This window comes from Poecilia formosa, unplaced genomic scaffold (genome assembly GCF_000485575.1).
Source record: "Poecilia formosa unplaced genomic scaffold, Poecilia_formosa-5.1.2 Scaffold387, whole genome shotgun sequence".
Classification (NCBI taxonomy): domain Eukaryota; kingdom Metazoa; phylum Chordata; class Actinopteri; order Cyprinodontiformes; family Poeciliidae; genus Poecilia; species Poecilia formosa.
Window position 1 is genome coordinate 267,555 of NW_006800326.1, and position 14,708 is coordinate 282,262.

A 14,708-nucleotide genomic window follows, 5' to 3' on the forward strand; every position below is an offset into this window, starting at 1 on the left:
ATTAATTAGTGAGTATTGTAGAAAATGAGGGGTGTAAATACTTAGGGGAAATGGATCAGCATCGTTTAACTTCAGAACTTTTCCACTCTAATGCCATTTGGCAGTTTGAATAAATTAATTACAAATGCTTAATGATTACATCAGAAACATGCGACTTAAACTTAATCAAAAATTAATTGGCAGTACTGGTGAATGTAGAAAATGAATGAATATTTTCAGGGTTATACCAAACCAGGGAGGGATTATTTTGAGCCAGTTGGTAATTATAAATCTGTAGAGAACAATTATTAACTGTGAGGTTCCTCAAGGGTTCAAACTGGGCCCACTTTTATTTAACAGTCTCTCCCTCGTAACATGTCACTCTTCTCAAACAAAAACAAAACAATAGAGAAATAAAACTAAAAGGATGACTCAAAAACAGCCAAAACAAAGCGGTTATCCTGCATGCCAACTTTCATAGTTTATCTCTGAGCAGTAAAACTTTCCAACATCTTGATTCAGTCCTCATTCTTTAAAGTGATAAAGGAGCCAAAAACTAAACGGAAACTTAACAACACCTTCAGAGCAGCAGAAAGTCTATTGATAAAGACACATTTAAGGTGGTTCGGGGAAAACTAGCTGCTTGGAAACAAGGGTTTGCACGGAGACTTTTGCACGATACGCTGAAACCCAAAGCGTCAAAATGGTAACTTTTCCTCAGGCTTCTTTTACATGTGTTTCACTGCCAGCGCCAGTAAAACTTAGTTTGATCCATGAGATCAAAAATTCAGCTCTGGTTAAAAATGCAAATATATATTAAGTTGGATTGTTTTATCCTTTGTGGTTTGGTTGTGAAGACCAACCCAGAATGAAAAATGGAAAAGAGGATCTGAGCACAAGAGAAGCTGACTGAGCAGCTTATTTAGGATGTGTTGATATAAAAAGTGTAGCTTGATACTGCTGACGATATTAAATAATTTGTGGAACAGATACTGAGGTCCATGCAGAGGGTGGGATCAATGTCCGTGTTTCAGTGAATCTAGACGGGAAGTTAAACAAACCAGAACAAAATGTTAAATGTTTTGTTTTATATCTGCCCGTTATTGCTTCATCATCACTTTATTATCACGGAGAGTTTTACCAAGTTCCTGTTTAAATATTTCACTTCTGTGTCCGCAAACAAAAGATTGCAAAATTACAGAATCAGAATGTCGGGAGGTGAAGCATCAACACTTTCAACATTTAATCGGATATCTTCTGTATCCTAAAATCCTCTGATCATGTTTATATATACAGAAAATCCTGCTTACCAGAAAACAAGACTTCTGTCTTAGCATTATAAAACTCCTTCTGGCATCACATTGCATGGTTTTTATTGTTATTTTGATTTTAGATAGATTATAATGCAGTTATGTTTCCCTGTATTTTCTGAAACAAAAAAAGTCCAGGTAAAAAAAATTACATGAAAGTAAAATAAGCTCAAAAAACCCTCAACCCTTGTATTATGGGGGTGTTTGTAAAATTGCAGTCAAAACTTAGCAGGAAAACTGTAGATTGTTTATCCTGTAACAGGAGAGAAATTGGGGGTCGTATTTTCACTTCTTCAATCAAACATTTCTAAATGTCACAGTTCCAACTAAACATTTAGTTTGTGCATGAATGACTGAACGTAGGTTGAAGCGCTTTGGGATCCTCTGGACTTGATAAAGCGCCATAAGTACTGCAATTTACCATTTAGCGCTAAAGTTTTTGGTTAGAAAGCTAAATGTTTATGTTGAAGCTACATTAAATATTTTGTAAGTGCGCTAACCCTCCACCTTCTTCAAATCAGACAAAACTGTTGTCAATCAACTCGATTACCTTTGTGTTGGTTTGTGCAGCAAATTCTTTTGTTTGTGCTGCTTTTGCTTTGAAAATATGAATAAAAGTTTAAAGGTCAAAAGGTCAACCAGCCAACCACATTACTCAAATCTAACAAAATTGATGTCAAACGCTTGTGGTATGTTTGTGCTGCTTTTGCTTTGAAAATACTGACGATGACCTCTGATGACCTACAGAAACTTTATTAATATCTTTAAAATGAGAGCAGCAAACTAAAATGTTCACTTTCACCAACTTTATTAGATTTGAAGACGGTGGGTGGGATAAATAAAACATATCTCTTATTCTGGTATATCAAAATATTCAGTCCCAACTGGAATCAGCTCCCAGTGCAGAGAAATTAACTCAGTGAGAAATCTTAGAGTTTTTGTTGCCACTTTTTGTTCATAATTTATTAGAGTGATGTGTTAAAATACAAAAATAAAGAAATGAAAGAAACGGGACATTTGGTTTTAGCAGAAAATCTTTTTACTGGTGACACAAAAATAATAAATCCAACCGAGGAATCAGTTAAACTGAAAAACATTCTCAACATCTGTTTGTTTTTTTAGTAAAATCCGATCAGGAGACACACAAAGAGGAAAAGTAACATGAATTTCTGTGATCATAATTGTTGCTGGAGGTCAGTAAGGGTGCAGCAGAAACCCAGAGAAGATGCTGAATCCGTTGCCTCTTCCTGTCATCCCTCTGTTCTCCCTGGTCTCCAGCCAGACCTCCTGACCCTGAGACACGTAGACGGCCAGCCCGCCCGACGTCACCTGGAACCAGGGAAGGCCTCAGTCTTACTGCATGCTCACCCACATGATCTCACCGTTTTAGTTTGATCGTGTTTATTTTGCTTTATGTGCATGAAGAGAAATCAATACGCTAGTAGTTTCTTGCTTTGCAGGAAAGCCAGATTAATTCCCAAACATGTTTTCAGGTCCAATCCTGGAGAGTTACCATCCTGCAGCCTTTAGACGCATTCCTGCTTTTACACACCTGAATAAAATGAATGGCTTGTTAACAAGCCTCTGCACAGCTGGATGACCTCTGAACAAATCTTTGTTTATATTCTGCTGATGTTGAAAAATCACACTTTCGAAATTGCAGTGTTTCCATCAAATAAGAAGTGAAATTGAAATCATGTGAATTTGTTCACGCGATAATTCAGACATCAGAGTACGTCGCCGTCTTGCTCAGGCTTTGGACTGAAAATCCCGCGGCTCCCTAAGCGGCGTTTTGGGGAAATTGTAGTCGGTGATTTCACAGAAGGACAAACGTGTACGGATTGAACATGTTGGAATGACACAAAACGTTTTTTGAACTGTGTGATGGTGGAGGCAGATGCAAAACAAAAACAAACCATCATCCTCCTACTGCTTCCTGTTGTCTTCTTCAGTGTTTCTAATAAAGTTGGTGAAAGTAACCACTTCTTGATCATGTGACTCATGTAAAACGTGCTTATAAAACCACCTCATCCTTTACTCAATACTTTTTATTGAGTTTTTTTTTCAAAATTGCTGTGTTCCCGTTAAGCAAATTTATCTTTGTAATTTCAATCTGTGCAATAATATGGCTCCTGGGAAAGCAGGTGCTGATGGGATTTCAGCAGGGATGCATCCAAAGGCTGCAGGATGGTTCCTCTCAGGACTGGACTTTGAATAAAAATGTCGCCTCCCGCTCTGACCTGTTTTTTACGGCGATTATCGCAAAACGACGTCAGCAGATTGTTGTCGAGCTTCAGCTGCACGCAGAGTTTATCCTCCAGAGAAGCATGATACACAAAGTAGTACATCCCCGGGACCCGACACCTAGAGCCCAACACACACAAAGACAACAGGAGGAGGAGATCCTTAAACCTTGTTTGGAAAAATCGACTTGAAACCGGAGTTTAAGATGCTCACCTGAAGTGTCCCGTCTCTGTGTTGAAGTCGTTCTCGATGTTTGTTATGACTTTAGTGAACCGAATTGTGCTGCTTTTAGCAGGAAACACGGACGTTCCTCTGGCCACACTGAAGGCCGCCTTCTGCTGAGCCGCAGCCGACCTGCAGAAAACAGGAAGGTTCTGGTTCTGAAGGTTCTGGTTCTGAACCTGAGAAATCAACCTTTTTTTTTACAAGATTTTATTCAGTCAGTGGCAGACCTACTGCAATGCTGTTTATTTCCTAATTTGACTTAGTTTAGGCTACATGTTTGCTCAACTCTACTGGTTTTCTGGTGGAGGATTGTTCCGGCTAAAACGAGGTTGTTCCACCCTACAGTCACCCTGTGCTTGACCAGGAAGTGAAAATGTGATGTTATTTACAGGTTTCCTTTGATAATGAATGTGACTTTAATTTGTAGCTTTAAATGAAAATGAGTTGCCTGCTATAGAACAGAATATAAACAAGACTGCAATAATGATGAAAGTAATAATAATAATCATAACAATGAAGTTTGAATCTGATTTAATCAGCTGAACTGTGTTGAATTAGACCTTCTGGTCTTTTAAACTGCATTAAAATAAGCTTTGCTGTGAATTTGCTTTAAACATAAACTGAAATACAAAAGTTAACAGGAAAAAAAATCAAATAATTTTCAAAGTGGTTTACCTCATCAGTATACTCAAATAAAATAAAATCCAGATTAAAAGTATTTAAGTATTGTTGGCTTTGACAGATTTCTTCCTTCTCATTTTCTGTCTGAACTTTTTGTTTAAAATTGTTGGAAGTTATGGAAAATTGTTGAATTTTACACTTTAATCTTTTTTTGAATGTTTTATTTTTAAGCTAGTTTAAGGTGCTAATTCCGCATAGAAACATCTTCATTTAAACTAAATATTTTAACTACTTTACATTACTTAAATGTTTGTCATGTTTATTGTTTATTTTTCTCTTGTAAAACGCCTTTTAGTGTCTGAAAAAGCTCTATAAAAATTAGATTTGTTGTTATTTTGCTTGTCTGTGTTGTACCCAGCTTCTCCTGGCTCTCCTGGAGGCCCGGGAATCCCTGCGCTGCCTGGTCCTCCTGGTTCCCCTGACGGGCCTCGTTTGCCGGGCGGTCCCGCCAGGCCCGGTTCCCCCTTCCAGCCCTTCTGAGGCCCCAGGCTGCCGGTCCTTTCTGCTCCTGGTGAACAACAGTGAGTGGACATTTTCATTTTATTGTTTCTTCAGAGAATCTGGACCAGATCGGCGCTGCGCCACTACAATCTCATACTAAGAAATAAAATTTTAAAAATATATTAAACTAGAAACAGAAATTAACTGGTTTTATACCATTTTGGTTTACTTATGTAAAAATATTTCATTTCTTTCTTAAAATGAGTTTTTGCAAATCAAATTTTGTGTACAGAAATGAACAGAAAGTTGGTTTACATTAATTTAAAATATCTTTGCACTTTGCTTTAACTTTAACTGTTTAGCCAACTTTAATTTTAATTGAACTCCAGTTCGTTTGATGAGGTGTGAATGTGTAATTAATATCTGATCCGCCTACAAACCTCCGTCTCGGTTCAATTGAAGTGAACTCTGGTTCAGTTTGAGTGCATATGTGAACGCTAAGCGGACTAGAGAACGCTCCAAAAGCAGGAAGTGGACTACAGCACAGGGCATTCTGGGTAAATATAACCAAAACAAACCCGCTAGTTTAGCATTAGCGGGAGAAATAGCTCGTAGACTTTAGCCAAAAACAAAAGAGAAATCCTACAACCGCTACAATCTGACACCACTCCATTTCTGTTTACTTTTCCTAAAGCAGGAAGTTTCATTCAGTGTCTTCAGAGATTTTCATGTCGTTTCCTTCAGTGGCTCTTGGTCCAGGTTGACCCAAAAATGACTAGCTCTTCAACAGTCTACTCACTCCAGGTTCTGAGTACAATGATGCACCTCTAAGATTTTATTGTGAAATGATCTGAAAATCATGTTTTATTGTCCTTCCAATTCCCAATTATTCATCACATTGTGGTATTTTGGTTTATCGCATAAAAATCCATTGAAGTAGATTAAAATGTATGGATGTAATGTGAAGAAAGTTTGAGAGGTATTAGCTACTACTAATGTTTTGTTAATTCTCATAAAACATAAATTAACATATTGGTGTGAAAATCATCAAAAACGTACCACATTAAACGGGATCTGACAACGAAAAACCAAACATGACAAACATTTTTGGAAAACCTGCCTGGATCTCCTTTTTCTCCTTTCTGCCCATCACGGCCGTCTCTACCAGGAAGTCCAGGAATACCTGAGGAACGACACAAAACATCACAGAACCCCTACAAACAATCCATCCTGCTGTGCAACCACATGCGGATCCAGACCTGGGATCCCTGGCATTGCTGGACACGTCTCCATGGCGACCAGCAGAGGTCCAGCCAATGAGAGCAGAGCTCCCGTTAGGAGAAACTGACGGAGGAGCATGAGGCTAACGAGGAGAGGAGGAAATGAGGAGAAAATCAGAGGGTCAAATATGTGACAATGAAATGAATGGATGGGAAGATGAAATCTAATTAAATATGAAAAAATCAGGTCAAAGGAGGAAATAACAGGAAATATTCAGGAGAAACAGAGAGAAGGGAATTAAGAAGGAGACACATTAAAATGTCTGACAAAAACTTAGAAACTTAATACCATAAAACCATAAAACCAAAAATCAGCATTAAAATAAATTTAAGGATCCAAAACATACCTGAGGGAGTAAAAAGCAGACTGAAGAGAAGCTCCGAGTCCTGCAGCGGCCGGACGAGGAAGTCAGCATAAAGTCGTGTGAGGAAACATTTCTGATCCGACAGTTCTGCATTTCTGGGAGGGTACAGGCGGCCGCAGAGATCCAGAGGCAGAACAGACTCCCAACGGCAAACCAGTAACTTTAGACACGGGAAACGGACTAGAACTTCAAAAAATACTCTACAAATGAAGCTGAACGTCCAGAATGAAATGCTACATTCAAAAACAGTTTGGTTCTCATGCAGATCGGAACCACAGGAGGGAACATAAGTGGAGGAGTCACCAAGATTTGGTGTTTTACTTTGGGTTTCCTTTAAGTTTGTGTTTATTATCGCTCAATAGGTCTTGCCATATTTACTTTTTTATCTTCCATTCATCAGAAAAGTGACTGAAAAATCTGTGTTTCAACGGTGAAATTGTTTCCTGACCATTAACAACCACTTTGACATATCCGGTTTCCATGGTTACCACAGTACTGAGACTGGCCTAGTCAAAGTGTTCAATGACATCCATATAAACACGGACTGTGGAAGAACCACAGTGCTGGTTCTGTTGGACCTCATTTGACCTTCATATATTACTGGAACGGCTGGAGAGTTGGTCCAGTACTCAACTGGTTCCAGTCTGACACAAAGAGCCAGGATTTCTTTGTTACAATAGGAAGCGGACAGAAGGTCTCCAATTTACAGTAAAATATGGGCACCCATAGGTGCCAGAATTTTCCTGTGTTTTAACGTATTTACACGATTTTACTGAAAAATACAGTAAAAATCATATTTTACCACCTAAATACGGTAAAATTGCTTTTAAATATGGTGTTTACTGTAAAAACAGATTGTACCATATAAATACTGTGTAAATACTGTAAAATCTGTATTTATACAGTAAAATTCTGGCAACCACAACTGCCGGTATTTTACCGTAAATTAGAAATGTTTTTCACAGTGTACACTACCAAACAGGACACATAAAATTTTTTAAAAAAGATATTTCCAGCTGGTTTGGGTGTCAGTGTAAAGTCCAACAATAATACTAATATTGATGTTGCTCTCAGTTTGAAAAAGATGTTAAATTCTTTGTTTTATTTCATCTTATCTGTCATAAAAGAGAGACTAGGCTAAAACCACGGAGGTTTTGCAGGTCAAATGACCAAAGTGTTTTTTTTCTGTGCAGCTCTGCAGCTTTGGGCCGACTCTGGTTCAGTTTTGTTTAAACTTGTAAAGGATTGAGAAACACTGGAGCTCCACTGTGACAGCAGGCAAAGGTCAGGTCAGGGTGTGGCACAATAATCCAGAAAGAGGATGTGCAGAAACCCAGATTGTTTCGTTTCCTTCGCACAATTAAACGAAAATGATCTGGTGATCAAACAAACAGCGTCAGCCAGGAAGGATTGTCATGTCTTACGACCTGAGGAGAAGATAAATATCTCTCTCATGTTGCTAAAGGCACATTCACACAGCAGGTGAATGACACCCATATTTACTTTTCCACGACCCAATTCTGATGTTTTTACCCCCCCAAAAAATCAGATTTGTGCCACTTCTATATGTGAAGCTAAATCGGATATGGGATTAATTTCAACGCATCTGCAGTTTGAGGTCATGTTGGATTTAACTTTCCTTTTACGTTATTGTTGATGTGAGACTTTCATCATCATAATTCTGCTTCAGAAGACGCCAGACGTCGACCTGGACGTAAACAATGGCTGAAAATTGTAATTATGAATAATTATAAGTACCTTAACTTCACCTCTGCTGGCTGTGACTCAGCTTCTACAGAGCAGAGAAGTTTGTTTCCGTGGCTCCGATCAAGGAGTCTCATACAATTACTACTTGGTAATATTATTTATTATGACTTTGTTCTCCTATTACTATGACTGCATTCTCGTATTATTTCATCTTAATACTTGTGACATTATGAAAAAATCAGAAAAAAAATTATTCTCTTCATCTGGCCGTAATAGTCTGTTGTAAAAAATAGAGTATAACTAGAGTAGAAAATAAAATACACACATCAAGGTTGAGGTTAAAAAGTAAAATTACTTATTTTAGTGCAATTTAAAAAAATCACTAAAATAACTTCAGTGTTTTTTATGAACAAAAAGCAAAACATACATGTTGTCGTCTTAGCAGAACAACAATAAAACATTTATATTTGCTTTGTGAACTGATGCTACTGGAATTAAAGTAACAAAGAGACATTTTGATCCATTAGAGTTATATTTATTACATTAAATCAGAGGTGACCAAAGTGCGGCTCGGGGGCCATTTGTGGACCTCGGCACAATTTTGGAGGGCCAGTGGTCACAGTTCAAAAATAGCATAAAAGCGTTTCGCTGGTTCAGGCAGTTGATGCAGATCCCCATTTTAAAATCTTAAAGTGGAAAATCTAATGTGCACCACAAAGTATTCATCTTTACATTTTTTTAGTAATAGGGACTAAAAACATCCTGTGATGGCCATTTAATAAACTTGGAAAACTAAAGCAAGAGTGAGTCACAAACTGTTCCACAAAAGAGAAAAGAAAAGACAGAAAAGAGAAGAAAAATTCATGATTATCATTTTATTTTCCTCTTTTATCTGGCAAACCTGCAAGAGCCGCTTTTTGTTTTAAGTCTCCAAAGAACTACAGGGATCTGACTGCTTTGCTTATTTCATTATAATATGGTGTGTTTAGTTTGTTTCTTTAGCAAATAAAAATTATAATAAAAAATACTGAACATTTTGTGGCCCTTGGAGTAGTTGCAACTGTATTCTCAAACGTTTGGTCATCACTGCATGAAATGATAAACTTCAGGTTCAGAGTCAGGGTTTAAAAAAAATCAATCAGCTCTGAAATGAGTAAATATGAAAACATTTTACGTGATGCAGCTGCTGAACCTCAAACACTGAAATCAGAGATGGTTAAATGTTGCAGTGCGAGGACTTGACTTGTTTTTATTATGAATTTGAGAAGATGAGGAAGCCGTTGAAGACGATCAGTTTTTCTCTGACGTCTCTCGCGTCGGCGTCTTTCGCTATCTGCAGGCTTTGCTGCTGGTCTTTGTAGGACTCCAGCCAGACTTTCTGTCCCGCCGTCAGCTCCAACACGACGCCACCAGACAGCACCTGGGGAAAACACAGCTCATCACATCGAGGCTTTGAAAGAAACGCTCTGCCTCTCTGCTGTCTGGAAGGGTTTTATCAAAGGACAAATGTCACGTTTCAGAGGCAGAAAAACTGTTAATCCTGATATATGAAGCATAAATATCTCACAGGGTGAATACTAGAAATAACCAATCAGAGCTAAGAGGCTGGTCTTAGTGCTGTCAATCATGCTCTTGTGCATGCTGCCTCAGTCTTTGCAGCTTCTCCCAGTCAGCATAGCCTTTCCTGAATGCTAAGGTTAGTTAGCACAGCCACCAATGACAGCTGATAAATGGCTTTTCTGTAAGTTGTTTCACTCCCTTAGCACATTTAGCAGTGCGTTCATGAGGATTATTGACAGCGCCAAGACCCTCCTCCTGGCTCTGATTGGTCGTCTTTGGTCGGGAGCGGTACATTTGTTCAGATGGGAATAATAGGAGTAGATCGATCTTTTACATCTTTCTCATATTATCCTGTCACAAACATGTAGCAAACAGATTTTCTTTAAATAAAAGTTACATACTGCAGCTTTAAGCCGTATATTGAGCATCATTTTTAACACTTACCTGCTCAGAGTTCCTAGTGTTTTCATCACAAAACACGATTTTCTCTGGTTCTCCTTCTTTGACTAAACCCAGGCACATGCTGACCTAAAAACACATGCAGACGTTCAACAACTGCTACATAGTTTTACAGCATTTTTAGCCATAATTGCAGTGTAACAAATTAGAGGCATACCTTGGCAACGGAGTGGAAGGTGAAGTAATAAAAACCAGGTGTTGTGCAGGTGAAGATGCCGGTGTTTATGACAAAATTGTTGTTTATGTTGACGATGGCCTCCTGATAAGTTATTTTCTGACAGGAAACAAATGAGATTTCAGTTTCAGCTATGTCTAGATAATTAATCAGTCCTTAGCATGTAGAAGTGTGACCTTTAGCAAACCTGGTTGAAAGGTGGGTATCTGGTGGTATTTCTCTTCACAGAGAAAGCGGAGTGAGTTCTCTGATTGGACGCACTTTGTCCTGAAAACACAAACACATTAATTGAACCAGGGGTGTCCAAACTTTTTGTTATGTGGACCAAAATCAACCAGTCAGAATACTTCTATCCAAGAAACTACTGCTAATAATAGAAAGATTAAAATAAAATCAATTAATTCTGTTTTTTTATTGTATAAAATGTGGATCCAACACTTTGAAATTATTTTTATATTAAAAGAAACTTAATCTAGTTTTCAATTCAAAAATATTTTGTTGATCCCAAAGGGAAATTAAATATTGCTATAATTCATATTAATTTAGTTCTTCAGAGTTATTGTAGGTAATGATGGCTGTGGAGAGACCTCCTGTAGCAGTCTGTGTTACGGTCAAAGAAACCTCTGACTGAAGACACTTTGTTTTCCCAAGACAGTCTCACAAAATTCTTTTCAAATTATTTTTGAACAAATCTATTCTGTTATAAAAATAGTTTCTTTTTTTCAAAACACTCCCTGTATTTAGTTGAGTTTAATAAATTAAATAAAAGCTGATTTAGGCACAGCAAAGTTGGTAAAAGTCTCTACTACAAACACTTGGTTATTAAAACAGTTTCTATTGTAAGAAAGCAATACTGGTTATAATTTTACCCCTATTACATATAAAAAGTTTGCATTTGAATCATTCTTGAATTGCAGTTGGGGGCCACACAAAATTATTCGAAGGGCCATCCAGAGCGCTCAGAAAACGTCCCTGAGCGCCACTGGAACTGGGCTTAGCAGGTTTTCAGGGGGAAACCTGGGACATTTATGACCAAATAACTGAAAAGTCTCCATTTCCTCCTCATGAGTCATTTTGGTGCTTCTCTATGTGAAGTTTCTGCTTGTCAGAGTGTTTGAGGTCAGATGTAGCCTCAGTGTTAAAACGATGTGCAGCGTTTACCTGAGTTCAGGTTTATCCCCACTGGACCGGGTGGACCAGGCTGACCCGCCATTCCTGCTGCTCCCACGTCACCACGGTAACCCTTTGGACCAATCGGCCCTTGTGGCCCCGAGTTTCCTTTGTCCCCTCTGAGCCTCAGCAGCATGCTTGGGTCCACTGGGCCGTCCACCCAGACAGCTGAGGACAAAGCCATAAACCAGTGAATACATATTTAATGCAAAAAAAGGGATTTGTCTAAAAGTTGCAGTTTAAACCAGAAGGCAGCAGTGAAAACTGACACATCTGCAGAAATCATTTAATCCGAGGTCATTGATCAATCTAAAGCAAAGCACTAGGTGCAGCTTGGATCAGTCCAGTGACATCAGTGTGTTAAATACACATAAAGATGCAATGTAGTCATAAACTCAGATAATTATTTAGTATCGGTCAATAACTGATAATGCTAAAGTTATAAAATCACATATTTAAGAAAAACTTAAAGGTGATTTATTACGCTTCCTTGATCGGGTTAGTTGTTTCTTCATTATGTTTTTCACACAAAATAATTTTTAGATGATGAGATTTTAATCTGCTCAGCTCTGCCTATGATTTAGGGCGTCCTGTCACTTTAAACCTGCTGCTGGCCACGCCCCTCAACTCATCGTTTACTCTCACATGTAAAAATGGCTGCTAACAGACGCGCAATCATACAACTGTACGCATTTGAAAAACAGAAATGGAGCCAGAATGCAGAAAGGGGCTTCTGGACGGTAAATCAATGACAAAACACACGTCTTTTCCAGCAGCCATTGTACAGCGCTTACAGCGGTAAAACCAGCTGACCAGACATGCTGGAACTCATCTCATGTTGCTAGGTAACAGGCTAGGCTCATTTTCCAGACACCAAAAAACAACTTATTGCCAAAAAACAGCTAGTTGTTTGTTTTTAAAACACTTGGTTTGTTTTTAGAAGTAGTAGAAAATATATAAACTATGAATTTTGCGTAAAAGGTCCTTTTTAAAACAATCCTGTATGACTTGGGTTTCAGCAGGAAGACACTACCTGGCTCTCCCTTCTGGCCTTTCATCCCAGCCAGCCCGTCTCGTCCAGGAGGTCCACGTTCTCCTGGATGGCCGTTACAGTTGCATTCGACGGCTGACAGCACCAAACCAATGGTGAACAGAACTGCACAGACAAAATCCGCTCCCATGGCTCGAAACGCTGGGGAGAGAAACAGGAACGCATGCAGGATGATGAAAAGTCTCGGTTTCACGTTAAACTTTATTTTAAGTTTAACATGAAGAGACATTAAAAGAAACATGTCTCCAAAAAGCAGCAGCCAACATGTGATCATATTACTTTTGATTTAGGGTTCATGTAGCATCTGGCAAAAACAATTCATGCAAACTACAACAACCTAATAATTACAGAATAAAAATCTCATCCTTAAATTGTTAAAAGCAGATAATTTTATCCAAACTTAACATTTTGGTTTTGAAATAAGATGCAAGTAAGAAGGAATGCAAATTTATACTATTTATGTAAAAATAATCAGTTTTCTGACCAAACAAAGAAAAATATCAGAAAATAATTTTGCATTTTTTTTCTTTTCAATGTCAGTATATATTTATATCCAATCAAGGAAGTTACTTCTTTAAAGTCAAGCAGCAGTGTTGTTACAGGTGGATAAAAACCATAGAAACTTAATTTCCAATGCTTTCTTCAAAATGTTTGCCTGTTTTAATCATCTTAATGTTCAGAATCAGTAGAAACCCTCTTACCGGTGGAGATCTCCCAGGTCCGGAAGAGCAGCAAACAGATGAGATTTCCTCTTTATTGAACTGAAGATTTGCTGACTTACTGAGATCTGCAGACGTGCTCACGTTGCACAAACACTCAGACATGAGGAAGACAATGAAACCCATGAAGAAGAACCACCCAGAGCTGCTGCATTAACATGTTAGGTTAATTTAAATGGGTTTTAACTCCTGCACTCCTGAAGCTAATTGCTTAATTCTAATAAATCAGTTTTTTCCTTGGGAAAAAAATCTAATCTTTGATTCACATCCAGCCTAAACCCCAGGCAGATTTGAAATAAAACCTCAAATCAGTCTGCAACTTTCTGCAAAGGAAATTTCTATCCTAAGACCCTTTAAAACTGAAAAATCTAATTTAACAAAGTCTGACTTATCAAACATTCAAAACAATTTAGGCAGAAAAACAGGTGAGATTACCACCTGTAATTCAAGTCTACCACCTTTAGACTTGAATTATTTAGATATTCCTATGAAACATCATTATCCCAGCAGTTCGTCCTGAAAGCTTAGCTGTAAATGTTAGAGCTGTGGCGCCCCCGTCTGGTCGATAATAAAAATGTAAGTTTTATTTGTCAGAGCTGAGAAACGTCATATTTCGCAGCCTGGCAGGGATACTTTATTCCTCAGTGAACCATCTATTCAGGATGTAAGCAGTATCTCAACATTCACCGTTCATACTGTGAATGTTACATTTTTATGTTGGTTTTATCATTTGTTCAATTTTCTGTTTTAGGACTGGATGAACATCTTCACCAGGAGTTAAACAGGCTCTAGTGAAAAGCTCTTGTTCTGCGTTTTTATGTGAGAAAACAATTATGGAGTTAAAGACTTACAGTTCATTCTCAGCCGGGTTCGATTTCTTTCTTCTGAAGAAGACTGTGTTAACTGGTACCGGCTCTGTGACCTACATTCACAGACCAACTAAGGACGTAATGTTAACATAGTGAAGTTAGATTACCAGAACAAGGTCGTATTAGACATATAATTTTAAAAAGAGGATTGTTGAACACTTTATAAAGTTATGGTTTTTTTTTGTTTTTTATAAAAAGGTTATTTTAGAAATAAGGAAATATTGAATCTTTTAACACATCAACATGAAATTATAAGTAACAGGACTTGGAAATGATTGTGCGCTTCCATATCGAAACTTCACAGTTTGACTTTTCCCTCTGGTAATATTGTATCTTTTTTTCTAATATTAGAACTCTATTGTCATAATATTACTATTTTATTCTCGTAATTTCAAAAAGGAAAAATCTTTCTCTATCTGGCTCTAATACTCAATTATTTATATATAAAAAAAAAAATTCCCCTCTCACCCTCC

General features: G+C 37.8%; 2 protein-coding genes across 4 annotated transcripts; both read right to left on the reverse strand.

Moving 5' to 3' along the window:
• Positions 1-2,305: 2,305 nt before the first annotated feature.
• Positions 2,306-6,639, reverse strand: LOC103154446 (complement C1q subcomponent subunit C-like). Of its 2 annotated transcripts, none has more exons than XM_016662721.1 (7): positions 6,508-6,639; positions 6,140-6,328; positions 6,000-6,063; positions 4,794-4,949; positions 3,747-3,887; positions 3,530-3,653; positions 2,306-2,618 (listed from the first exon to the last, which is right to left on the reverse strand). In XM_016662721.1, the coding sequence occupies exons 2-7, from the start codon at positions 6,237-6,239 to the stop codon at positions 2,484-2,486; spliced, it is 720 nt and encodes a 239-aa protein (XP_016518207.1). In that variant the 5' UTR covers positions 6,240-6,328; positions 6,508-6,639; the 3' UTR covers positions 2,306-2,483. The 2 variants fall into 2 exon arrangements, with proteins under 2 accessions (XP_016518207.1, XP_007575798.1); XM_007575736.2 differs by having other exon boundaries at positions 4,794-4,947; positions 6,001-6,063; positions 6,140-6,243; positions 6,508-6,634.
• Positions 6,640-8,755: 2,116 nt separating this feature from the next.
• Positions 8,756-13,467, reverse strand: LOC103154447 (complement C1q subcomponent subunit A-like). 2 transcript variants are annotated; one of them, XM_007575737.2, is made up of 7 exons: positions 13,349-13,467; positions 12,630-12,788; positions 11,588-11,764; positions 10,614-10,693; positions 10,409-10,525; positions 10,237-10,320; positions 8,756-9,652 (listed from the first exon to the last, which is right to left on the reverse strand). In XM_007575737.2, exons 2-7 carry the CDS (start codon positions 12,775-12,777, stop codon positions 9,485-9,487), a joined length of 774 nt encoding a protein of 257 aa, XP_007575799.1. In that variant the 5' UTR covers positions 12,778-12,788; positions 13,349-13,467; the 3' UTR covers positions 8,756-9,484. The 2 variants fall into 2 exon arrangements, with proteins under 2 accessions (XP_007575799.1, XP_016518205.1); XM_016662719.1 differs by lacking the exon at positions 13,349-13,467 and adding an exon at positions 13,218-13,242.
• Between the last annotated feature and the right edge of the window lie 1,241 nt (positions 13,468-14,708).